Source organism: Canis aureus, chromosome 2 (genome assembly GCF_053574225.1).
Source record: "Canis aureus isolate CA01 chromosome 2, VMU_Caureus_v.1.0, whole genome shotgun sequence".
Taxonomy (NCBI): Eukaryota; Metazoa; Chordata; class Mammalia; order Carnivora; family Canidae; genus Canis; species Canis aureus.
The window spans coordinates 15,126,951-15,153,783 of NC_135612.1; the positions used below are offsets into that span (position 1 = coordinate 15,126,951).

The 26,833-nt window shown below is 35.7% G+C and overlaps 1 protein-coding gene across 3 annotated transcripts in view; it reads right to left on the minus strand.

The window, feature by feature from the left end:
* Positions 1-26,833, minus strand: part of SLF1 (SMC5/6 complex localization factor 1) — an 84,467-nt gene that overhangs the window by 13,455 nt on the left and 44,179 nt on the right. For all 3 annotated transcript variants that reach the window (XM_077864521.1, XM_077864522.1, XM_077864523.1), the window contains 3 exons: positions 18,648-18,779; positions 17,858-18,023; positions 12,116-12,263 (listed from right to left, as the gene is read on the minus strand). In XM_077864521.1, coding sequence (XP_077720647.1) covers positions 12,116-12,263; positions 17,858-18,023; positions 18,648-18,779 — 446 coding nt within the window. The remainder of the gene's footprint in view (positions 1-12,115; positions 12,264-17,857; positions 18,024-18,647; positions 18,780-26,833) is intronic.

Genomic DNA, 26,833 nt, shown 5'->3' on the forward strand with positions numbered 1-26,833 from the left:
TTCTCTTTCACATTATGAAACAATCAAGACTAAATTATTTATTTCTCCCTTATCAAAAACACATCTCCATACCTCATACCTTTTCTTAGCCAAAAACTCAATTTATTTTCCTTGCATGTGGAGTTATTTTTCCTATTATTTCCAGTAGTCTTAATTACATACATTAATTAAAATCCTTAACCCTTAGAAAATTTAATTTCCAGTGAAAATTAGAAACTAGACAATTGTGCTATTACCAGTAAATTTTGAATATATTCTACAATCTCCAAAAGCATATTGTTCCTCATACTAAACTTGCAAAAGTGACAAAAGACAAGTTTACCAACACACCAAGTATCTTTAGTTCCTCTGTAAAAGGAAACCAGAAGTAGATAAACCTTTATACAGTAATGTATTTCATCAATTTAGAAATGATCTAGGTATTTAATGAATTTCCACCATTTAACTTGATTGAGAAAAACTCTGTAGGGTTTAAGAAGTTAGCAAAGAGATTTGGAAAGCTATTTAAGTACATATGCCATAAAATATAATTATGTAGAAAAAAATTCACCTAAAAACTCTATCCTACTTACATCTACCTAATGCACTTAATCTCAACAATTATATTTAGATTACCTATGAAAACCGTCATAAGACATTAGACAAAGTCCATTTATATGGACTGTTTGCTTTAAGCCAATTAAGTAGACTTCTTTTTAAAATTTTAGCAATACTATCTGGAGATAGAATAATGTTATACATCTACCACATACACACACACACACACACCTGCAAACACCCTTAACAGTTTATGTTTTAAAATTTTAGCCAGGAGATGGGTATAATGTAAAACTCACTAGTTTATAAAAGAGCAGTTAGATCCAAATTTTGTTTTGACAAGTGGAATAAGTTCACCTGCTCAGATGGCTAAAGCTCTTCAGTATTTATGGAAATTACATTTAAGATTTTTTTATTAGCTTTATTTCCAAACAGTTCCTTTGTGGACTACTTCTGATAAAAACAAAAACACAAAAAAACAAAAAACTTCTCCCAAAAGTTTGCATTTCAAAGAATGGCTCTTGGGTCTTAGAGTATATGGGTGTAGAAAATTTACATCAGAGAAGCGAGTATCCAAGTTTTCTCCAAAGATGGAGCTTTTGGGGCATATTTGCCTATTAGCAGAGATGTAGGGTGGTTGCTATTTAAATTTTTCTTTCCTTTTCTATTTTCAATGTCCCAATCTCTTATAATACCTACAAGCATTTTAAGATTTATATAGAAGATCTGGGGATGGTAATTGTTTCTAGGGCTTCATTTCTGGTTTGGCAAAGACCTGTAAGATAAGGACTTACATGATGGAAAAGATTTCCAACTAAGATAGAAACCTAAAGATTTCTAGATCTACAAATTCAGGGTTTAGCGCAATACACATCTGTAAAGTTTCTGTAACGCGTTTTAAAACGTAAAGGGCTTCTTTCTGATTGCACAATTCAACCTTCCACCAATTCATCTTAGGAGAAAAAGTCTCTATTATTGCTTCTATGAGACCCTGAACATCAGCCTTCAGGCCATCTGCTGATCTTTTGTAGGAGGGTCTAAGAGATACTCTGGTCATCTGTCTCCTCAGAGAGGTATATTTTTCATCAAAGATCCACCTGGCTTGTCAGTTAACTACAGTACAACTATGGAAGGAGAGAACACCCTTTTGCAGCTAATCAAGGTCCTCTGTAGTGGGGTTGTAAATGGCCACTCATGTTTCTGTTCTCTAAATTAGTAAGTCTTCTGAAAGTAGACATAAGAGGGCTTTATCACGTAAAAGATTTGCTGGTGTTCATGGGTCACGAATTCTTTGCAGTAGGGGTCCAGTACATATCTTCAAGGGACACTGTATAGGAAGGCTAGAAGCTGGCAGGGCCTGATTACAGAGCCCTGTGAAGGAGGAGGAACTTTAAGAAATAGCCAAGGGAATCCCACTGCCCATCACAGGCACTTCTATTTAAATTTACTTCCTTGCCTTCAGCAAGGTTACACTAGTAACCAAAACACTCTAGGCTTACAGATCAGGCTGGAAAGCTCTAGGTCAATCTTTTAGGAAAAGATTTTTAGGAAAAGGAAAGTTAATTCAGGTAGCTGGGTGTTTAAGGAATTTTGGGGGAGCCCAGGAATTTGGGGAGTTAAGGGAATTTGCTGAGGAAATGGGGCTGAAATTTAAGATGGGAAATTTATATGGGATGTGCACTATTTACATGGGATGTGCACTGTACGATCTATTGTCCTGCCATTGACAAGAGGGATCTTATACTCAAACCAGTAAGTCTTTTTGTGGAAAGACCCAAAGGAAACTTTCTATACTTAGAATCCATCTTCACCATGGACACAAGAGACATCCCTGTTACAAGTGGGTACAGAAGATGCAGCCGCTGTGATCCAAGATCACTCAGAGAGTCTACAAAGGTTGTTACAGTAAAAATGGTATAGTGAAAATAGTGTCTCTGGTCACAGACACGCTAATCTGTCACAATGGGCAGACACTACTGGAATGGGACTTTTCTAGCAGTAACAAAACAACAAAGGTTGAGATGACTAAAGCCCCTTATGGACTGGACCTCTCATGACAAACTCCCCTCACAGCTTGCACAGTCAGACAAAGAGAGTGCTGCTTATGACCTCATGTCTCAGAACCCCAGTCTATTCAAATGGCCACCAAGATGCATGCTGGTATGCGCACCTACCAGCTGGCAGAAACGATGGGAGAATATTTTCACTGGTCACAAAGCCAAGCTCTCAAGACACAGAATAAGACAAAAGGAAAACTTCATCTAGTTTTTCTTATATGTACACTAACTGAGCCTTGGGTCTTTCAGAGCCAGAGATTACTTAATAGGGATGTGCGGCTCAGTTGGGGATTGCGAGGTTTTGTTTTATTTTTACAAAGTATCTCATTGCATAGAAATTGTCTTGAGATTGGTGCATGACTTAGTGTCAATCCAACCTGTTCTAGGACCAACTTATCCTAACATAGGAGTCACTGAATTAGGTAGTGAGCAGTAGCCTAATAGTCTAATTGTAGTCTAATAGTCTTTAAATGCTTGACCCATCCCCACCAAATCTGCAGGTTTGGCTTCCAAAAGCCTTTTACCTTATGTGCATGTTAACCCACAACAAAGTTTGTCTAAAACAGACACCTATTTGATGAGAACCATGAACTCACCAGTCTGTGAAGCCAGCGGCTCAAAACAGCAGATTTAGAGGGCTTATGCCTGTGTTATACCCTATGGTTTTCCAACTTACAGCAACACAACAGAGAGACAAAGAAAAAGTGACCATCTCTGGGAGGAAAATGATCAATAAAAACCAAGGCTACTCATAACAGACCATTAACAGAGTCACTATATGCGAAGAGCTAGTTTCACAAATATTTTCTCCTGCTAATATAAATTTAGAAAAAGAAAAAGAGAACTCCAACATTCTTGCTTCCACTGGACCCTGTAGGCAGAGATCTGGGACACTGACATGGTAAGAATGATCTTCTGCTGGCTTTCTGTCAATGGTCCCAGGATCTCTCAGACAGAGGAGCCACAGAGAGAGCAGTAAAATTACTCTCTGTGATCAACTGTAGGGGAGGAAAAATTTTCCGTTAACCCTTCTAGATTCTGTTGGCTGGTCTATTAATTAAATTGACATGAGAAAGATTAACAGGAGAAAAACAAGTTAAATTCCTTGCATACAGGAGCCTCAACACAGACAGAAAAGGTTCAAAGACACTGAAGCGGTTGAGGCTCAACTGAGGCTTTTATGGTATCCTGAGCTAAGGAAACTGAGGAGTAGTGAGTGGAGATTCAAAGAGAAAGAAGCCATGTCACAGGAAGATGGGAAAAGCAAATGTTTGGTAAACAAATGTTTGTCATGCTATGCAAAAACAATGAGACACATAGAGAAATCTCAACAAATAGGCACTGCCAAGCTAGCCCCGGTTTACTACTCCTAGCCTATACTCTTTGTATAGAAGGCCTGGTCCAGGAAGAAGTTACTTAAATTCTATAGGAAGTTAAGGTAAAAAGCTCTTCCCTAAAGCCTGTTGGTTCTCAACTGTCTTTAGCTCAAAATAATCCACACGGATTCAATCCACATGCACTCATAATCTAAGGTGGCACATTTTGGAGTGGCACATTTTGGAGTGGCACATTATGTTTCCCTTCACTACTAACACTGGAAAAATAACTAGAAAAAATCAGCAAAATTAGCAAAACAAACATAACATGTTAAATGCATTTTAAAAATTGAACAGAATGATAAACTAAGTATTAATATAAAGTATAAAACTTGACCTCTGTACTCAGGGGCTGAATTTCTTTAGGGTGAAAAGATTCCAGGCAACCAATTAAAGTCCTTTCTTGCTCAGATGTCTTACCAAAAAGCTAAGCGATGGTATTCCTGCAGTTCTTAACTGATTTGTTCAGTTAGGGGAGGGTGGTAAAGGGGGAATGGGGAGTGATAAAGAATGACTAAGTGGGTAGAGAATTTTCCCCCAGGGAACATTTGGCAATATTTGGTTGTCACAACTACGGTGGGAGGCATTATTGGCATCCAGTGGTCAAAAGCCACAGATACTACTAAACGCCCTACAATTCACAGTTCACGGAGATAGTCCCCAACAACAAAGAATTATTCAGCCCAAAATATAAAAAGTGCCCAGGCTAAGCTAGTAACTCTGCCTTGCTAAAAGACCTGAAGTTCTTGCCCTGAGGCACATTTTGCTATATAGGCAAATGGCTACACAAAGCTGTTAAGTAGATCCACCTAGCCCCATACATACAGGAGGTTGATGAATTAAAATCCTTTCCAAAATGGCCTCAACTGCGATGCAATTTATAACAACTAGAAAACAGGAGTTATTTACAACCTTTTGTTACAACTGACTACTCACAACCTATAGACTGTAAGTATTATTGAAACTGTGCAAGCAGTAAACTGAAGAATGATCATAAGATTTTAATCAACATTATATTTTATAAATTTAAGGTGTACAGCCTGTCACTTTGATACATTTATATATTGTAACGTGATTACCACTGAAGTAATACTATATAGCATCATTATAGTACTGTAACAATGATCCTCTAAACATATGGCCCACAGATAAACATCTGATGGGTCTCCTAAGGTTTTACTATACTGTAGTAAATCACCTCTACTTAAAACCAGCTAGCCCCTCAATATCCTACCAACCTTGCTTCCAAATTCCTTAGAGACTTACACCTCGCCCCCCCCCAACTTAAAAGTATATGATCAGTTACTTCTCACAATCCCAGGGCAGCTTCTTCTGCCCACAGGTACTGTCCCTGTGCTTTAATAAAACTACCTTTTTTTGCACCAAAGAGGTCTCAAGAATTCTTTCTTGACTGTTTGGTCCAGGACCCCAATGTTAGATCACATCAATTTTACTGGGTTTTATGGTTTTTACAGATTTGATTTTTTAAGATTCCACAAGTAATACCATATAGTACTTGTCTTTCTCTGTGTGACTTCTCGCTTAATGTAATGCACTCAAGGTCCAGCCATGTTGCTTTGAATGGCAGGGTATCCTTTATCATGGCTAAATAATACTCCATGGTATATGTACACCACATCTTTTTCATCCATTCATCTAATCATGGGCATTTGTGTTCTTCCCTATCTTGGCTGTTGTGAATCACGCTATGACAAACATGGGCATGCGTAACCTCATCGAAATCCTGTTTTCATTTCCTTTGGGTATAAACCCAAAGACGTTGCTGCTGAATTGTGTAGTAGGTCAGTTTTAATTTGAAGAACCTCCATATTATTGTCCATGATATTTGGACTACTCTACACTCCCACTAACAGTATATAAAGGTTTCCTTTTTTTTTTCTTTTTTTAACACGTTCTTGGCAGCACTTGTCTTCTTGATGATATCCATTCTGACTGGTGTAAGGTGTTATCTCAATCTTGTTTTGATTTGCATCTCTTGATTAGTGATACTGAGCATCTTTTCACACATCCGTTGGCCATTTTGAGGTCTTTTCTGGAAAAATGTCTCTTTAGTTCTTCTGCCCAAATTTTAATAGATTGCTTGTCTGCCATTAAAAGTTTTGTTAGTTCCTTATATATTTTGAATATTAACCCCTCATCTGATAACATGGTTTGCAAATCATTTTTCTATTCTGAAAGAATTCTTTAGAATATCAAATCTCTAGTTACAGATTTTTAAAAAAAGCTTATCATCACAGGATTTACTACAACCAATTGATCTCTTAACGTATCACTTCTAAGCAGAGGCAAAAACAAAGCAGAAATAACCTGCACTGTACAGTTCAAAGATGATCCAAATTTTATTCATCCAGAAAGTGCACTTGATAGCTTTGAAAAAGATAGAAAACACTAACTAGAACAGATCTTCACATGATTAGTAACACATTTAAAGGGAATAATAAATAAAGACATTAACAACAGAACACAAGAAACTAAGCCACTGGACCGTAAGACTTTTAAGGGCAAGATCATTTTTGTGTCCCTCACAGACTTAACAGAGAACAAACAGTATTTGAAAGATAAAGGAGTGTGAATAAATGACTGGTAGATAGCAGTAACTCTAGAGCACTAAGCCTAGATCATCTTTTTCAAAAAGTTATCACATCATGCCACTCCCTTATTAAATAAAATGGCTGCAGACTCTTCAACATGGCTTTGATCTCTACTTTCTTTGCCTTTATTCACTCTTCTTGCATCTTGTCAGCAGCCAGCTATCATGCTTCTCCCTCTGCCTGTGCCTCTGCCTGTGTGTCATAAATAAATAAATAAAATCTTTTAAAAAATTTTCAAACAGGCTTCACTTCTTCCTATCTCGGTTTTAGTATAAATGTTGTATTTATTTTCTAATGGGAGACAATTCCGATTCCGTGAAACCCCTACTTATCCTTTAGGTACTGCTTTCCATGAATATCTGATGTGAGGAGTAAGTTCACTTCTCTCAACAGCTAGTTTTTCTTATTTGAAGCACTTAGCATTTTAAAATGATGTATTTGTATTAATCTAATTGTAGTCTGTTTCTTTCACCAAAAGCTCCAAAAAATTAAGGACCATGTTTTGTTTCCACCCTCCACTATACATGGCATTTAGATCAATGCATGGTAGAGTGGCAATAAAAAACTGATGAATATATGAAGAGAATGGAAAAATTTTGATGAGATACTTAGTAAAATTATAAAAATATATTGATGGAAGAGGTCTAAAGCATGCAGAGGGATTAAAGATTTAAAAACAAAAGTGAATAAAGGTTTGGAAAAACTATCAGGAAAAAATAAAGATGTAGCCTGAGAAGGGCAAAGGAAGTTTTATTAAGGTTCTCTGAAGATATCAAAAAAACAATAGATTGTGATGAGATGTTTTCTTCCCACTAAAAACAGGAGAAATTTAAGTTAGAAATTAGGAAACATTGTCTTGCTGTCTATCTTTATAAATAAAGTTTCACTGGAACACAGCCATGTCCATTTATGTATTGTGTATGGCTGCTCTTCCTACAAATGCAGAGCTGAGTTGCTGGGACAGACTGTGAGCCTGTAGAGCCAACAATACTTACTATGTGGTACCACAAACACACAAAAATTTGCCAACCCCTAGTTCAAGCCAATTTACCAGGAATTTCAATTAGGCATAAAAAAAAAAAAATACCTCAAACCCTTTTAGATTGCTTGATCTTAAAATATAGGAAGAGAGATAAGAAAACTTTCTGTTCAAAGTGTTCCGAAATAAGAGGATGACATCTCTGTTGGTTGATGGACAGGAGATCTGACAGAAAGGAGAAAGGATTTTACTTACCTACTGAAATATCTTCTGCTTTAATTTTCTACAAAACAAAAACTAACACAGTTTTACTAAACTAAAATTAATAGATCTGAGTAGTATCACAATATGAATTTTGTATTTTTGCACTAAGAAAAAACAAAAATGTACTGTTGGCCATAAACGAGAAAGATGGACCTTCAACTGGATGTCATATAACAGCCAAACTACAACATCTTTACTAGTGACTTAGGAAAAGCAAAAGATAGTAAGTGAGCTAAAGAATAGTGCAAAGAAGGGTGCCTGGATGGCTCAGTGGGTTAAGTGACCAACTCTTGGTTTCAGCTCAGGTCCTCATCTCAAGGTTGTAGGATTGAGCCCCATGTTGGGCCACCCACCTAGGGGCAGAATCTGTTTGAGACTCTCCCTCTCTTTCTGCCTCTCCCCTTCTTCTCGCTGTCTCTCTTAAATAAATAATAAATCTAAAAAAAAAAAAAACAAAACTGAAAAAAAAAAAAGGAAAAAAAGGGGAGAGATGGAATGGGGGGGGGGGAGGTTATCTACAGAGAAAAAGAAATGGTTCTTCACCAAAGTATCAACATACTGACAAAAAGGACAATATTAGAACACCTTGTCCATTTGACAAATAAAAGTATTATTCTACAAAGTCCACAATAAACACTTTAATCCTGAATAGCTGTAGAAAAGCTACTGATCCCTTAAATATAAACTTCACCTGATTTGTTTCTTGACAAAGGTAAAAAAAAAAATCAAGACACACTAACAAAAAACTATGAAGATAGGAACTCGAACCATTTTAGAAATAAATTTTTATTTTTTTAAATTGAAGTTCAATTTGCCAACATATAGTGTAACACCCAGTACTCATCCCATCAAGTGCCCTCCTCAAGTGCCCATCACCCAGTTACTCCAAACCCTTGTCCACCTCCCCCTTCCACTACCCTTTGTTCATTACCCAGGGTTAGGAGTCTCTCATGTTTTGTCACCCTCTCTAATTTTTCCCACTCATTTCCCCTCCTTTCCCTTATAATCCTTTTCACTATTTTTTACATTCCACATATGAGTGAAATCATAAGGTGACTGTCCTTCTCCGACTGACTCACTTCACTCAGCATAATACCCCCCAGTTCTATCCATGTCAAAGCAAATGGTGGGTAATTGTCCTTTGTAATGGTTGAGTAATATTCCATTGTGTATATAGACTACATCTTCTTTATCCATTCATCTGTTGCAGGACATCGTGGCTCCCTCCAGTTTGGTTGTTGTGGACACTGCTGCTATAAACACTGGGGCACAGATGTCTTGGAGTTTTACTACATCAGTATCTTTGGGGCAAATACCCAGTAGTTCAATTGCTTGGTCATAGGGTAGCTCTATTTTTTTTTCTTTTTAAGATTTTATTTGTATATTCATGAGACACAGAGAGAGAGAAAGGCAGAGACACATGCAGAGGGAGTAGCAGCCTCCATACAGGGAGCCTGATGCAGGACTCGATCCTGGGACTACAGGATCATGCCCTGGGCTAAAGGCAGGCGCTAAACCACTGAGCCACCCAGCGATCCCAGGGTAGCTCTATTTTTAACTTCTTGAGGAACCTCCACACTGTTTTCCAGAGTGGCTGTACCAGTTTGCATTCCCACCAATAGTGCAAAAGGGTTCCCTCTTCTCCACATTCTCTCCAACATTTGCTTTTTCCTATCTTGTTAATTTTCACCCTTTCTTCTGGTGAGAGGTGGTATCTCATTGTGGTTTTGATTTGTATTTCCCTGATGGCAAGTGATGAAGAATATTTTCTCATTTGCTTGTTGGTCATGTGTATGTCTTCTTTGGTGAAATTTCTGTTCATGTCTTTTGCCCATTTCATGATTGGATTGTTTGTTTTTTGGGTGTTGAGTTTAATAAGTTCTTTATAGATCTTGGATACTAACCCTTTATCTTATATGTCATTTGCAAGTATCTTCTCCCATTCTGTAGGTTGTCTTTTAGTTAAGTTAAATTTTAAAAACTGTCTATCTGTAATAAAATTAAGAGATCTAAGGAACCAATTATGTGGGCTTTGAGAAGGGTAAAAAATAATTTCAAACATGGATATCGTTTAAATCTCAACCAGAGTTTTAAATAATAGTTATCAAACGTATCTGGAGAAACAAGGTACATCATAAGGATTGTAATGGTAACATCAGGTCTAGATTTAGCTTAAGTCAGTCACAGGCTAAAACTTGCCGGGTTTAAACTTGTCATGTGAAAGGTAGAAATAACGGTGGATAACAGTACCTTTCTTTAATAATGGGAAATTCAGAATACAAGAGAAGCAACCATTGAAGCTGATGTTTTATATATAGTGAAACCCTATTAGTACAGGCTCTTATTTGCTACGTTTGGCTAAACAATAAGATAAATTGTATTTCCCAAAGGGAACCAACACATACCAGAAACAACACATAAAACTATACCTACTCTAAAGTCATTAAAGTCTCTAAAGCCACTGCTAATCCTGTCTTGGGTCCCCTAACTCAAGGAAGTTTCATTATGGGATAAAAACAGGGGAATCCTTTCAGCTGAATGTTTAATTCTGATGCTAGCAAATGATGACAAGAAATTTGCTTTTTCTAAAACAACAAAAGAACTACCTAGTATGAATGGTGTGAAAGAAATAATGAAAGATTCTAAAGGAAAATTGAATTTGAGCTAAGAAATGTTAAAGAGTCATCCAACAAAGGACAGCTACTCCACAAAAGGAACAGTAATCACCCCTCAGCTCAATGAGAAAAAAAAAAAAAGTTAAAATGCTTTAGATAAAAATCTTCTAACTTCAGTAGTATAAAAAGAGATCTCTTTGCCGAGGGCATCATCGAATAAATCCTGAACCCAGTTTTAATCCTGGATTCCTATTCTAGAATCTCTCTTTAAAGTATTAAAGTGATTGACAGTATATTCAAGAACTTTTTCTTTTACATAAAACCTAATGCACTGAAACACATGTGTAACAAAAAGGAGTATTTGGCAGTCTAAAATTTTTAAAGAATATAAAAATGAACTTTTTTTATTGGAGGGCCACAAAAAACTCACTTGTTTTAAACAATATGTTCACTTTAGGAAGTTAGGGTACAAAAGAGAAAGAGAAAAAGATTCAAAGTTCTCTACACTGACTTTAAAGTTCAGGAATGTACCTCAGTTCTTTTGGAAGCCTCCTTCACTCTGGAAACCAAGAGTTCAGTAGAACCTTTTATATAAGGTGAGCATGTGAAAATGAGTTCTGTTATCACATCGCTTAAGTGATATTCCTCATCCCACTTATTTTAGAGAAAAATTTAAAATCAGAATAGATGATGGGGGAAAAAGAAAGAGTGAGAAAATTTTATGTAAGTTATTTCTTTTTGCTTCATTCATGTTCATTTGCTAGATCACCAGACTCAGTGGGAAAGAATCAGTAGCAGCTTTTTATAAGAAAAATTATACAGCAACAGGTACACAGGGCAAGTGTTTTAAGTAGCAATATAACCCAAAGTAATGCAAGTGGCTTTATAACATAGTATTCTGAGTCAATGAATTTCATTTTAAGTATTTATGCAGGAAGAGACCTGAGAACTGTTCATATAGCACATATAATAAGATAATGCTTTCTACTTAACTTGAACCATTAGAAGTATTAAAGGGACTAAAAATAGTTACTATGTAAAATTCCAAAACACCATACATAAAAAAACCCTATTTCTTCAATGAAAAGAGAATAAAATTAAAATGATTTAAATTTGTCTAGTTAATGGAAAAAAAACCAAAACAGACAAATGTTTACTTGCATAGGGTAGTTTACTTAAAATTTTTAATTATATGATTAAGGAAAACAATAATATTATATGTATATATACAATAATTTATTTCCAGGTACAATTTTCTATACTTTAACATTCAATTTTATGAAATCATCAAAATAATATTTTGAATAATAAATGATGTGTATGGGGGGGTGAAGACTCATGTAACAGAGGAAAACAAGAATACAAAAGACATGAGTTCGACTATGTAAAAATACTTAGAAATTACTAAAAGAAAAAGATGAAAAAGTTAAGTGTTTATCTGTTTGCATCCATTAGGAGTACTTTTTACCTTCTTTATACTGTCTGTTATGTGTGTGCATGTTCATTCATATATCAACTTGTACGTGTGTCTGTGTGTATATATATACCTACACACTTGAGTGTATATGGATTTTTTTTTTCAAACGTTTCATGCGGATATATGTTAAATATTACAGACTGCCTAAAGGAAAATCACACAATAGGTCTAAGAGAAACATAATACAGATACACTTACCATCACACGAAAGGGAAACATAACTTCCCAAGTCATCAGACATATGTCGCATCACATTTTTACCCTTTTTAAGACCAAGGAAGATCCAATAATCTATTGCTGCTCCAAGAATTCCAGTCAGTAAATAAGCTAATTCATGTTTGAAGACCTAATATTACAATGGGAAAAATATTAGTAAAACATATTAAAATATGTATTTCTTTATCAGTGTTTATTTTTAATACTTGTTGAGGCAAAACTTAGCTATTTAAAAACACAGGGTATGTTCATACTAAAAAGTATTCCTGAAACCCTGGCAAGCTCTCTTCATTCTCTGCTTCTCTTTCCTTTTCTTCTCCTTCCTCCTCCTATCCATATCTATATCCTTATAGACACAAGACATAAACAGTTTATAAAACAAAATCTCCAGGACTTATATACAGATAGCTTATAATAAACTTCTAAATAACATTCAATAGTGTCAAGTGCTTTAGTATGGTAGTAATTCCAACAGAACAATGAGGAAGTATCTGGCGTCTGTTGGTGTCTGTGGATTTCTGTTAACAGGAATATAGGATTATAAAAAAAGATACTTAGCCACTCCTGGTGTTTATATATATATATAAAATAGATTAATAAATTTATATATATATATATAAAATTGACTATGTTTATCCGAATGGCATATTCCAGAAAAAGACTTAAAAAACACAATGAATAAAAACTTTCACAAATATGATTGTCCTTTCTGTTATAAATGAAGAAACAGATTGGATCAAATTCCAATTAAATTGTATCAAATGTCATTACCTTAGAAATGTATAAGGATGTATTTTAAAGAATGAATACTGTTCTCTATCATCACTCTATAATAAGCATTATTAAATTCCTATAAAAATATAGCAAGCATACAAATTATTTATTTATTTATTTATTTATTTATTTATTTATTTATTTATTTTTTACAAATTTTTAATTACAGTAAGTGTGCCTGACCCTAATATGGAAAAATATCTTTCTAATCCATAAACTATGAAGGTGAAGAGGTACAAAAATAATTTTTAGACACCTTTGATTTAAATATTAACACTTTTTCACAAAGACATTAAAAGTAGTTGAAATTCCTTTATTTTTGGTTATTTGTTCTGTGTGAAAAAAAAATCATCAAATTAACAGTTAGTTAGAAAACACGTGAAAAGATTTTAATAAATATTGCATCCGAATAGATTCTGAGTGCTAAGTCTGCAACTATATTATGCCTAATGTAGGATTAGGGACAGAGAAATCTCTACCCATTAGTGACTACTGGATTTATTTCTCCTGCCCTCAGCAGACAAGGTTCTTATGTTATACAATATTTCATAAGGGCATCATGGATTCATTATAAGAAGTTATTAGTTAAGTGATTTTTAGACAGAGAGAGAGAGAGACAGAGACAGAGAGACAGAGACACAGGGAGAGGCAGAAGCAGGCTCCATGCAGGGAGCCCGACGTGGGACTTGATCCCAGGATTCCAAGATCACGACCTGGGCCAAAGGTAGGTGCCAAACCACTGAGCCACCCAGGGATGCCCTAGTTAAGTGATTTCAAAACTTAAGTTCTAGTCCTGGCTTGCTGTCCAAACAAGGGTAAATGGTTAAGCAGCCCATGGATTAGGCTTGCTGAAAGTTTTTACCAAGGAAAAACCCAGAGGCAAGATGCTTAGGTAGGTGTGCAAGTTCCCCGCTGCTCTATCACACTGTGTGGAATTCACTGCATTAAGCCAGGCTGGATACTAGATTTTGAAAGAGGGACTATGAAGAATGGGGCTGAGGAGATTTTAAGCTGCATGCTTAGGGAAGCACTGCCTTTCCTCTAATATCACCAGGAGCCAAGATACAGAACCTTGACCACAGCCTGAATCTTCCAGGTCAGGATTCATAAATGGGCATCAGCACCACCCTCTCTCCCACCTTGATTAAATAGCTGGGCTTAAGTCTTACAGATGCAGCTGTATGACTTGGGAAGCACCAGCAGCCAGGACTGGCTCTATCAGCTGGCTGGGAAGATACCAACTCCTCCCCCTAGTACCCTGATAGGGTCTAAGCCATAAACTGACCAGAACTCACTCCCTTATGCATGGAGTCTTAGCCAGTTATCAAAGCGGTTTGCAGGGAGCCAAGTTCTTACTTTGTAAAGCCAACATGGAGATAGTCACTCGACCAAGTTTTATTTCTCATGGCTCAAAATTCATCAAGAGAATTAAAACAGGAGAGTGAAAATCTACATTTAAACTAAAAATAAATCCTATCAAGATCCATGTCACAGAATGCTCTTTGCAACAACATGTATATCTGAATATCAGCAACGATCCTACCCAGGAAGGAAGCAAGAGGCTGGTAAATTTTGATTTCTTGAAATATTCCCCATTCCAAGAGTAGAGTAAATCAGGATCACTTCAGATCCGTGGTCCTAAGACTCTGGATAGGGAAAAAGGAGCTTAGCCCATAGAGCTAAGCCTCATATAAACCAAAGTCCAACACTCATCAACTAAAAAAGCAAAACCAAACTACAAAACAACCAGTTGGTACCTTTCTCTTTCCTTACACACAAATATATGTATACATACCTGATACTACAAATTAGTATCAATATTGCCTATTACTCAATTTACCTTATTACTGCTATTAAACAGGATAGGTGGTCCTTGCAGTATTTGCAAGGAGGGACTATAGTTTCTTTAACATGAAAAGGAACTGTCAAAATTATTCTTATCTGTGTGACATTAGCTAAATATCCATACTACCACATATTCAGAAAAGTAAACTGTTATATAAAAAGACACTTTTCAAGGGCACCTTGGTGACACAGTTAGTTAAAAATCTGCCATGAGCTCAGGTCATGATCCCAGGGTCCTGGGATCAAGACTCACATCGGGCTCCCTGCTCAGCAGAGAGCCTGTTTCTCCCTCTCCCTCTGCCACTGGCCCTGCTTGTGCTGTCAAATTAATAAATAAAATCTTAAAAAAAAAAATACTTTCAAATCAGGTTCTTAGATCCTTTTATAATATATTCTTCTCTATGACACTCACTATAACCATAGGGCCAAGACATCGCGCTATGGATTGTACTTACTGCAACTTTAACAGTGTATAAATAATGCTACTATTTCTAGCATAGTGGAGATATACAATTTAGAATTAGATTAGTGAGAATATGGCAGAAAAACCATAAAGAGAGGAAAGCTTTCTGGAATACTGAGAAGTTTGCTCAAGTGGAAAGAACAGAAAACCTTGAGAATTAACAAAGAAATGAAAGACATGAGTTGCACATGACACATATTTACGTAAGAACACCTTCCTACTGTGTTAAAGTCTATTATCAGACATTTTGTTCATAGAGTTCTCTATTATCTGCCAATACAAATAACCTCCATTTAATAAATGTGGTGATCTTCCAAAAAATTGACTAGTATATAATCAAGAACAAACTACCATCTTGGCCTTCTGACTCTCAGGTTAGGGCTTTATGCAATGTCAGAAAGATGCAAACATAATACACATAATGTGCTCTAGCAGTTTAAAACACTGGCATTTGAAACAAGAAAAAGTAAACCGCAGTTGAGATGGCCTCTACACAGCGCTTTACCCTAACAGGCTGTGATATCTTGAACAAGTTAGTTACACTCTTTAGCCTCAATTTCCCTGTCTTTAAATACAAAGTAGCTTCCATTTCTACCTACAATTGTAGGGTTATCATTAAATAGCACTTAAGGACATCGCAAAGAAAAGTAGGACTAACCACCACGCTTTGCAAAATTTGTACCTCCTTCATAACCTTGACACAGCTCACCTCTGCTCTTTGCCAAGGAAAGCCCAAAGCTCTCTCAGATTAATGACAATGAAATTCACTGCCTTTGTGTCACTCTGCAATGCTTGCTGATTGACATTATGACAAAACAATATTAGCATAAACTGAGGACTTCTGTTTAGCTAATGACTTAAATTGAATGCTTCAACTCAGCAAATCAAGAAACAAATGCTTTACAGTACAGAAAATGATGTCTGTGAACATGCATGGAATTCTTGAAATTGGAAACTGCCAAAAAGATTTAATTAGGTACAAGAATAATTCTAGCAGATAAGGTAACACACACAAAACAATTTTTATGAATTTACACAATTCAAATGTTAAATAAAACATGATTTGCTAAGTTTAAAGCTGGTTCTAATATTTCGACTGAAGCTATAATTTATTGCAGACTGATTCACCAAATATGTTTATTTATAAATTTGAACAAAAGTCTTCGAGTTAAACATGGATAAATCTGTTTTTATAAACATCAGTATCTCCTGAGTAAATTCTTATTTTTGATAGTCCTTTGGTGATTTAGTACAACGGTGAAGATACCAGTTTTGTGAATGTTTTCAGCTACAAATAAGCAATTTAATTTATAAAATCAAATGGATAAAAAACAAATGCTCCATAATGAGAACATATTTTCTATCCTCAATGATTCTATGGTCTATAAAGTATATACAGGGACGCCTGGGTGGCTCAGCAGTTGAGCGCCTGCCTTCGGCCCAGGGCATGATCCTGGAGACCTAGGATCAAGTCCCATGTCGGGCTCCCTGCATGAAGCCTGCTTCTTCCTCTGCCTATGTCTCTGCCTGCCTCTCTCTGTCTCTCATGAATAAATAAAATATTTTTTAAAAAGTATATACAAAGACATGTTAATTAATGAGAATGTTATCAGTTTTATCTTAGAAGTATTACACAAGTATTAAACTCAACTGGCAAGGAAGTATAGATAGTTCTATTTATGATGAATATTTTCGAATTCTATGTGTATAACCTTATTTCTTTTTCAACAAGACACATGTATGAGAAAATGGCTACTCACTTGGTTCCTGCCACTAATTCAACTACTTGATCACAAAGAGTAGCTATACACAGAAATAATTCTCCTTTTTTAATGCCCAATTAAAAAAACATAGGGCCCTCAAAAGAAATTTCTTTTTATAAGACTCAGACACCCCTCTAACAGAATTTTTAAAAACTATTAAGGACTTCTGTTTCTGGTAATGGAGGCCTAAGTAATTCAAATCAATGACCTTATAGAAGAAAACTGAAAATGTTGAATAAGATATGTAAAACATCTTCCCAAAGATAACTTGTTATGTAAAACACAACTTCTGGAAAGTTATAAAGAATCGCTAAATCAAGATCTGGGAAGAAGGTAAAAAGCCAAACAGGCACTCAAAACTAGTGGACTTTGCCCTATGGACATCTGCTGACCCCAAAGAAAGAGTTGAGATACAGAAGCATGGTTTTTGGAGCCTAGAGGAAAAGGAGTATAAATGTTATAGCCCAAGGCCTAGTAAGCGATATAAAAATACATGCATTTTATAGCCTTGTACTTCCATAAGGTATTTTTAAAAACAAGAACTTTGTACACAAAAAATCCTGCATAAAATCAATTTTAAAAACCTTTTAAAATAGGTTCCTTAAGAATTGAAACACACAAAATTAAAAAAAAAAATCTAGAATAAGTGAATACAGACTTCTTAGCACTAATGATCAAATAACTGTCCCCAGCTACTACACTGAAATGTGTGATGATGAAGAAACCAGCCTCTAAGCGTCTTTTACAATAAAACTAAATAAACTAAATAGAAAACAATGATACATTTGGTTAGATTTTAGTTTTATTCAAATTGTTCAAAGAATAAAGACAAAAGAGGCAGAACAGGCCATTATTCATTTACAAATCAATTCTACTTACATCATTAGACTTGCATTTTTCCTTGTGAGAATATATAGTCCACTCCAAAAGCATATTTACTGGTTTGGTCAAAAGCCCAGAGGCCTCATTTCCTGACCAAAAGATTTCAAGAAGAATTGCCTTTCCTGTTATTTTCAGACTCTGAGAATCTGACCAGTCATACAACCTAATGAAAATATGAATCAAAGTATATCTTTAATGCCAACTTGGTCACTATTGTTGTTAGGCATAATATCTCTTGCCATAATACAAAAAGATCCAGTGGTTTCTAGATATAGAAAAGGCATCATATATAAAGATTATAACTTACAGTTAAAAAAAGAAAATATAAACAATGGCCACAATTCAATATAATGACCAACAAATACGAACAGTAATCTAACTATGTTTTAGAGCATACACAAAACTTATCATGGATATTACAGATTCAATGTTTAAAAACCTAGTAGAAAAAAACAACAAACCTGATGGAACTTTTACTTAAGGATTCAATTACTTAAGAATTAAGAAAAAACATAAGCCCTGAAAAATAGAACAAAATCCTACTTATCTAAATGTCTAAGTTAGTGAAAAACAAATATGTGAACTAAAGAGAAAGAACATAAAAAACTTTACTGCTAAAAACCAAAAAAACCATTACTGCTACTGAAGAACTATGCATGCAACTGTGTTTTAAAAACAATCTAAACTAGAAAACAAAGTGACTCTTTAAAAGTATGTACATGAATTAGAAAAATGGTATATAAAACAATATAAACATAAAAAAATTTTTCTTTGTGATTAAACTTACTTTTGGCTCAGATGTCGCACTTCACTTTCCACCAAATTAAAGAAGAATTTGAGCAGGGTCAGGTAGAGCACCTTCGTACCAATAATATTTTTTGAAATTTGATGGCAAAAACTTTCATTGTAAAGACAAGACCTGAAAAACATACAGCCAGTAATTTGTGACATACAAGCAATTCAATGAATACTCTGTGGACAAAGTAATTCTTTTTTTGTATAGAATCCGAATGAAATTTCCTTCAACAAAATATAAAGTTAATCAACAAAATTTTATCAATATGTTCTCTTCCTTTAAAAAGTAACACATGTCAAATATCTCAGGACATTTAGTTTTTAGTAATACAGATCTAATTTCTCTATTCTTCACTGATTGTAAAGATTAATAACCTAATGGTACTCTCTTCATTATTTTACTGACAAAGAACAAAAAATTATGTATTACATTAAATGCTTTCAATTCAGATGACCACCTACACTCTCATTTTATAAATACTTTTTACAGTCCTCGTCTTATGCAAGAGTTTTTGTTATTATTCAGTAAAATGAAAGTCATTTAGGGCTGTGTGTGTGTGTGTATGTGTGTGTGTGAGAGAGAGGGGAGGGGGGAGAGCAAGCACTGTGGGGTGGGGACAGAGGGAAAGGGAGAGAGAATTCCAAACAGGCTCCATCCACACCCAGCACAGAGCCCGATGTGGGGCTTTATCTCATGACAGAGACCTTGACCTGAGCCTAAATCAAGAGTTGGATGCTTAACTGAATGAGCCACCCAGGCCCCCCCAATTAGGGCTGTTTTCTAATAGTTTAAAAATATTTATTTTCTTTCTATCTACTATAGCAGTCCTCCAAAAGAACTTTTGGTGATAATGGATATGTTCTACTGAACATGTGAAATGTGGACTCTGCAACTGAGGATTTGAATTTTTAATTTTTTAATCTTAAATTTAAATGTGGCTACATGTGGCTACTGGCTACTGGGCTGGAGAGCAAAATTGTGTGTGTGTGTGTGTGTGTGTGTGTGTGTGTGTGTGTTTTATAGAGAACATACAGGGCAGCCCAGGTGGCTCATGGTTTAGCGCCACCTTCAGCCCAGGGTGTGATCCTGGAGACCCGGGATTGAGTCCCACATCAGGCTTCCTGCATGGAGCCTGTTTCTCCCTCTGCCTGTGTCTCTGCCTCTCTCTCTCTCAGTGTCTCTCATGAATAAATAAAACCTTAAAAAATAAATAAATAAATAAATAAAACATACAATTACTCAGAAATCGGACTAAAAAAGAAATTCTAGGTAACAATACTTACTATAGTAATCTTCCAACTTTATTATCAATTATATAAACCATGTACTTGCAACTTTCTACCTCTGTCTCCACCTTTCCCACCTTCTTTTTGAATACCACATTGTTTGGTGAGGAAGGTTCTTAATAACTATTATATTTAACAATATTTATTTATTTATTATTTTTTTAAAATTTATTTTATTTTTTTTATTTATGATAGTCACATAGAGAGAGAGAGAGAGAGAGAGAGGCAGAGACACAGGCAGAGGGAGAAGCAGGTTCCATGCACCGGGAGCCCGACATGGGATTTGATCCCGGGACTCCAGGATCGCGCCCTGGGCCAAAGGCAGGCGCCAAACCGCTGCGCCACCCAGGGATCCCTATTTAACAATATTTAATACTCAAATCTCTCCTAGAAGATTCTCTACATCTATATAGTTAGTCTATCCGAAAACTGCCAGAGATGGATACCATATTATCTTTCATTTTTTCTTTTTAAATATATATTGTAACAGTGCACCTGGGTAGCTCAGTTGGTTAAGCAACTGCCTTCGGTTCGGGTCATGACCTCAGGGTACTGAGACTGGCCCCATGTGGGGCTCCCTGCTCAGCTGAGAGTCTGCTTTTCCTTCTCCCTCTACCCCTTCTCCCTGCTTGAACAGACTCTGTCTCCCAAATAGAAAAAATCTTAAAAATATATGTATGAAAAAAAAATTATATATATATGTATGATATATGTTTAATAGTAGACTAATATTATCCATCTCATCTATATGCCCACCACTTCCCTTAACACCTGACTCCCAGTGAAACCATGTTTTTTTGAAATGAAATCTGCGTATTAAAGTCTACTTTTAATTCTACCCCCTGTTGCATCAATGAATTCATCCAAACATTTATTAAGCATTTATTACATTCCAGATATTATATTAAGCATTAAGGACAGAGATATTTAAAACTGAGCATCTAAGTGAAGAGATGGAGGGATCCCTGGGTGGCGCAGCGGTTTGGCGCCTGCCTTTGGCCCAGGGCGCGATCCTGGAGATCCGGGATCGAATCCCACATCGGGCTCCCGGTGCATGGAACCTGCTTCTCCCTCTGCCTGTGTCTCTGCCTCTCTCTCTCTCTCTCTCTCTCTCTCTCTCTCTATGTGACTATTATAAATAAAAAAAAATTAAAAAAAAAAAATAAGTGAAGAGATGGAAAAACATTTATCATACAAAAGAAGTGAAAAGAAAGCTGGGGTAGTAAAACTTAGACAAAACAGACTTTAAAACAAAGACTATATAACAAGAGACAAAAGATATAATCATAAAGGAGATAATCCAAGAAAAATATTTAACAATTAGAAGTATTTATGCACCCAATATGGGAGCCCCCAAATACATTAAGCAACTATTAAACAGACATAAAGCAAGAAATTCAGAGTAATACAGTAATCATAGGGGACTTTAACATCTCACTTAGAGCACTGGATAGATGAGACAGAAAATCAGCAAGGAAATAGTGTCACTGAATGTCACTGAATGACACATTGGCTCAGATGGATCTAACAGATACATTCAGAACACTCCATCCAAAACCGGTGAAATATCCCTTCTTCTCAAATGTACATAGAAATTCTGCAGAACAGATCACATATAAGGCTAGAGAACAAGTCTCAACAAATTCAAAAAGACTGAAGTGTTATCATGCATCTTTTCCAACCACACAGTAGGAATCTAGAAATTAACCACAAAAAGAAATCTGGAAACAACACAAATACATGTAGGTTAAATAACATGCTACTGAACAACGAATACGTCAACCAAAAAACTAAAGGGGAAACAAAAAAATACATGGAGACAAATGAAAATGAAAATACAATGGTCCAAAATCTTTGGGAGATAGCAAAAGCTGTTCTGAGATTATAGCAATAGAGTCTCAAAGAGAGCTCTCAAATAAACAGCTTAACCTTACACCTAAGGAGCTAGAAAAAGAACAAAGCCTAAAACCAGCAGAAGGAAGGAAATAATAAAGATTAGAGCAGAAATAAATCAAACAGAGACTAAAAATCCAATAGAACAGTTAAATGAAACCAGGAGATGGTTCTTTGAAAAGATGAACAAAACTGGAAAAACCTTTAGCTAGATTCAGTTAAAATTGAGAGAAAATAAATAAATAAATAAATAAACAAACAAGTAAATAAAATTGAGAGAGGACTTAATTTCAGAAATGAAAAAGAGAAGAAATAATAATTGACAGCACAGAAACAGATTATAAGGAAGTATGAAAAATTATATGCCAACAAATTGGACAACCTAAAAGAAATGGATAAATTCCTAAAACATACAACCTTGCAAAAGCTGAATCAGAAAGAACTAGAAAATCTGAACAGAATGATTTCTAGCAGTGAAGTTGAAGCAGTATTAAAAAATCTCCCAACAAATAAGTCCAGGACCAGATGATTTCCCAAGTGAATTCTACCAAACTTTTAAAGAGGATTCAAAACTTCCTCTTCTCAAACTATTCCAAAAATTAGAAGAGGAAGGAAGGCTTCCAAATTCATTGTGAGGCCAGCATCACCTTGATACCAAAACTGGATTAAGACGTCATACACAAAAAAGAAAACTACAGGTCATTAAGTGATGAATATAGATGCAAAAATTCTCCAAATATGAGCAAACCAATTCGCCATGATCAAGTGGGATTTATTTCCAGGATGCAAGAGTGGTTCAATTTTCACAAATCAATCAACATGATACATCACATCAATAAGAGAAAGGATAAAAATCATGATTATTTCAATAGATGCAGAAAAAGCATTTCACAGATTACAATATCTATTCATGAAAAAACCTCTCAACAAAGTAGATTTAGAGGGAGAATACCTTAACATAATAAAGGCCATTTATGAAAAACCCAGAGCTAACATCGTCCTTAATGGTAAAAAATGGACAGCTTTACCTCTATGATCAAGAACAAGGATGTCCTTCCTCTCTCACCACTTTTATACAACATAGTACTGTAAGTCCCAGTCACTGTACTCAAACAAGCTAAAAAGAACTAAAAGGCATCCAAATTTGAGAGGCAGAAGTAAAACTTTCACTGTTTATAGATAACATGATAGTGTATATATATAGAAAAACTACACCAAAAAACTACTAGAACTGATGAATGAATTCAGTCAAATCCCAGGATACAAAATCAATATACAAAGATGTTTTATTTCTATACATTAAGAAAACAATTCCACTTAAAAATGCACCAAAAAGAATAAAATTACAGGAATACATTTAACTAAGGAAGTGAAAGACCTGTACTTCAAAAACTTTAAGACATTGATGAAAGATACTGAAGAAGATACAAAGAAATGGAAAGATATTCCATGCTCATGCATTGGGAGAACCAGTATTGTTAAAATATTCATACTATTCAAAGCAATCTACAGATTTAACACAATCCCTAGGAGAATATAAAGTTTTCCTAAAACTAGAAAAAAATAATGCTGAAATTTATACAGAAACACAGAAGACCTCAAATAGCCATAGCATAAAAAGAATAAAACTGGAGGTTTCACAGGACGCCTTAGTGGCCCAGTCAGTCAAGTGTCCAGCTCTTGGTTTTGGTCAGGTCATGATCTCCAGGTTATGAGATTAACCCCTGCATTGGGCTCCATGCTCAGCACAGAGCTGCTTGAGATTCTCCCCCTTCCCTACACCCCCCACCCCCACTTGCATGCTCTTTCTCTAAATAAGTAAAATCTTAAACAAAACAAAACAAAACAAAAAAACACTGGAGGTATCTCAGTACTAGATTTCAAGGTTTATTACAAAGTTGTAGTAATCAAAATAGTATGGATACAAAGACACATAGGTCAATGGAACAGAGTAGAAAGCTCAGAAATAAACCCATAATTACAAAGTCACTTAATCCACTGCAAAGAAGGCAAGAATATATGAGAAGACAATCTCTTCAACAAATGGTGCTGGGAAAAGTGGACAGCTATATGCAAAAGAATGAAACAGGACCACTTTCTTACACCATACACACACACAAAAACAAAATGGGCTAAATGTGAGACCTGAAACCATAAAATTCCTAGAAGAAACCATAAAATTCCTAGAAGAAAACACAGGCAGTAATCTCTAACATCAGCTGCAGAAACATTTTTCTAGGTATGTCTCCTAAGGTAAGCAAAACAAAAACAAAATTAAACTATGGGAATTGCATCAAAATAAATGAAAAGACAAACAATGGGAGAAGATATATGAAAATGATGTATATAATAAGAGGTAAATATCCAAAGTATATTAAGATTTTTTTTTTAAGACTTTATTTATTTATTCATGAGAGACAGAGAGAGAGGCAGAGACACAGGCAGAGGGAGAAACAGGCTCCATGCAGGGAGCCTGACGTGGGACTTGATCCCAGGTCTCCAGGATCACGCCCTGGGCTGAAGATGGCACTAAACCACTGAGCCACCAGGGCTGCCCAAGTATATCAAGAATTTATGGAACACCACCCAAAAAACAAATAATCCCCTAAAAATGGGCAGAAAATGGAGTGCCTGGGTGGCTCAGGCAGTTAAGCATCTGCCTTTGGCTCAAGCCATGATCTCCGGGTTCTGGGATTGAGTCTCACATGGGGCTCCCTGCTCAGCTCCCCCTCTCCCCCCCGTTACCCACTTGTGCTTGCTTTCTCTAATGTGCTCTCTCTCAAATGAACAAGAAATTTTTTTTTTAATTTTGTTTAGATTTTATTTATTTATTCATGAGAGAGAGAGAGAGAGAGAGAGAGAGAGAGAGGAAAGACACAGGCAGAGGAAGAGTCAAGCTCCATGCAGAGAGCCTGATGTGGGACTCGATCCCGGGACCCTGGGGTCATGCCCTGGACCAAAGGCACGCGCCAAACCGCTGAGCCACCCAGGCGTCCCGAACATTAAAAAAAAAAAAAAAAAAAAAAAGGGCAGATGATATGAAAAGACATTTCTCCAAAGAGGACATGCAGATGGCCAAAGATGTATGAAAAGATGCTCAACATCACTAATCATCAGAGAAATGCAAATCAAAACTACAATGAGATTATCATTTCACATATAACAGAATGGTCAAAATCAGAAACACATGAATCAAGTTTGGCAAGAACACAGAGAAAAAGGAACCTTCATGCAACTGGTGGTAATGCAAGCTGGTACAGCCACTGTGGAAAATAGGGAGGCTCTTCAAAAAATTTTAAAAATTAAAAATTATGATCCAGTAGTCTGCTACTGGGCATTTGCCCAAGGGAAATGAAAACACTAACTGGAAAAGATATATGCACTGTGTTTACTGCAGCATTATTTATAATAGCCATGGTATGGAAGCAACCCAAGTATGCATTTAGACATGAATGAATAAAGATGTGGTAGATATAAAGGAATATTACTCAGCCATAAAAAAACATAAAATCTTGCCATTTGCAACAATATGGATGAACCTAGAGGGTATAATGCTAAGTGAAATAAATCAGTCAGAGAAAGCCAAATACCACATATAAACTAACAAAGAAAAAAAGATACAAATAAAAGAAACCAAACTCTTAAATATACAGAACAAACTGGTCATTGCCAGAGGGGAGGAAGATGGGTGGATGGCAATAATTGATGATGGGAATTAATGCGTACACTCATCATGATGAACAATGAGTACTATGAAGAACTGCTGAATCTTTATATTGTTATATCTGAAACTAATAGAACCTTGTATGTTAATCAAAATTTTAAAAAGCTTAAAAAATTGAGCACTTTTGAGAAAGTAAGAAGTTGATGTGAGTGACAAACTTAACTGAAAAGAAAGGGCAAAATTTTTGTACTGGCATAAGTTACAAGTTAATTAGGAGTTGGCTAAATATTCGTGGGGTGCAGAATGGAGGTATATTTAGGCAGAGAAAATATAAGAGCAAAGAAATAGGAAATGAAAAAGAGTTCAGTCACCGGGCCCTTTTGGGAAAATAATGAAGATGGGAAGGAGACACAGCACGTAAACCACGGAAGGTCTTACATGTTTTGCTAAGGAGTTTCAAGGGTCTCTTATACATGATATGTAAGTTAACTGAAAATGGTCATCTGGAAAATGACACATCATTTTGGAAAGAGTATCCTGAGGTACTTTGGAAGATAAAGGGAAAAAAAGTAGAATCAAGAGCAATAAAGCAGGTATTGCAATAGTTTAATAAGAAACAATGAGGGCTTTTAAATAATGGTGATGATAGTAAAGAAAAGAAGCAGATTTGGAAATTAGGAAGCACATCAGCCCCATACCCCATATATCCTCACATTCGATACCAGTGCTGGGCTAGTACTGTTGTTGTGTTAGAAATTGTGTTTATATCTCAGTCACCTTCAAAAGTGAAGGAAATGTTTTTTATTTATCTTTTTATCCCCAGAGTGTAGCATAGTGCCTGGCTCCCAATAAGTACTCAATAAACATTTGTTGAAAGAATGAATAAATGCACGCTACCCAGATGATTATCTCACTTCAAATATATCACAGCCAAGACAGAAAATGAATCTTTATCATCTTAAAGAGATACGCAGAGTTCAAGCCTTTTCCTAGCTAGTCAAATATCCTTTCTCTCACTACTAGGAGCCTTAAAACTGAACACTTGGATAAAAATAAAGTACTTTCTAGACAAAAGCAGGCTGAATCAGATACATGCAGCTATCAGAGAAGAAAAACAATTTGTGATTTTGGTAGAAGAGAAATAAAAGGATTTCCAGAGAAACATTTTCAAGACAAAGGAAAAATCTAGGAAGATGACATGCAGAGACATGAAAGGGATGACTAGGAAATAGCTTCAAAATTCAGATTTCTAGCTGAAAAAAATGTAACAAAAAACACCAGAAGAGATAATGTATACAAGTGTTTATACTTTGATTATCAAAATTTGATAACCA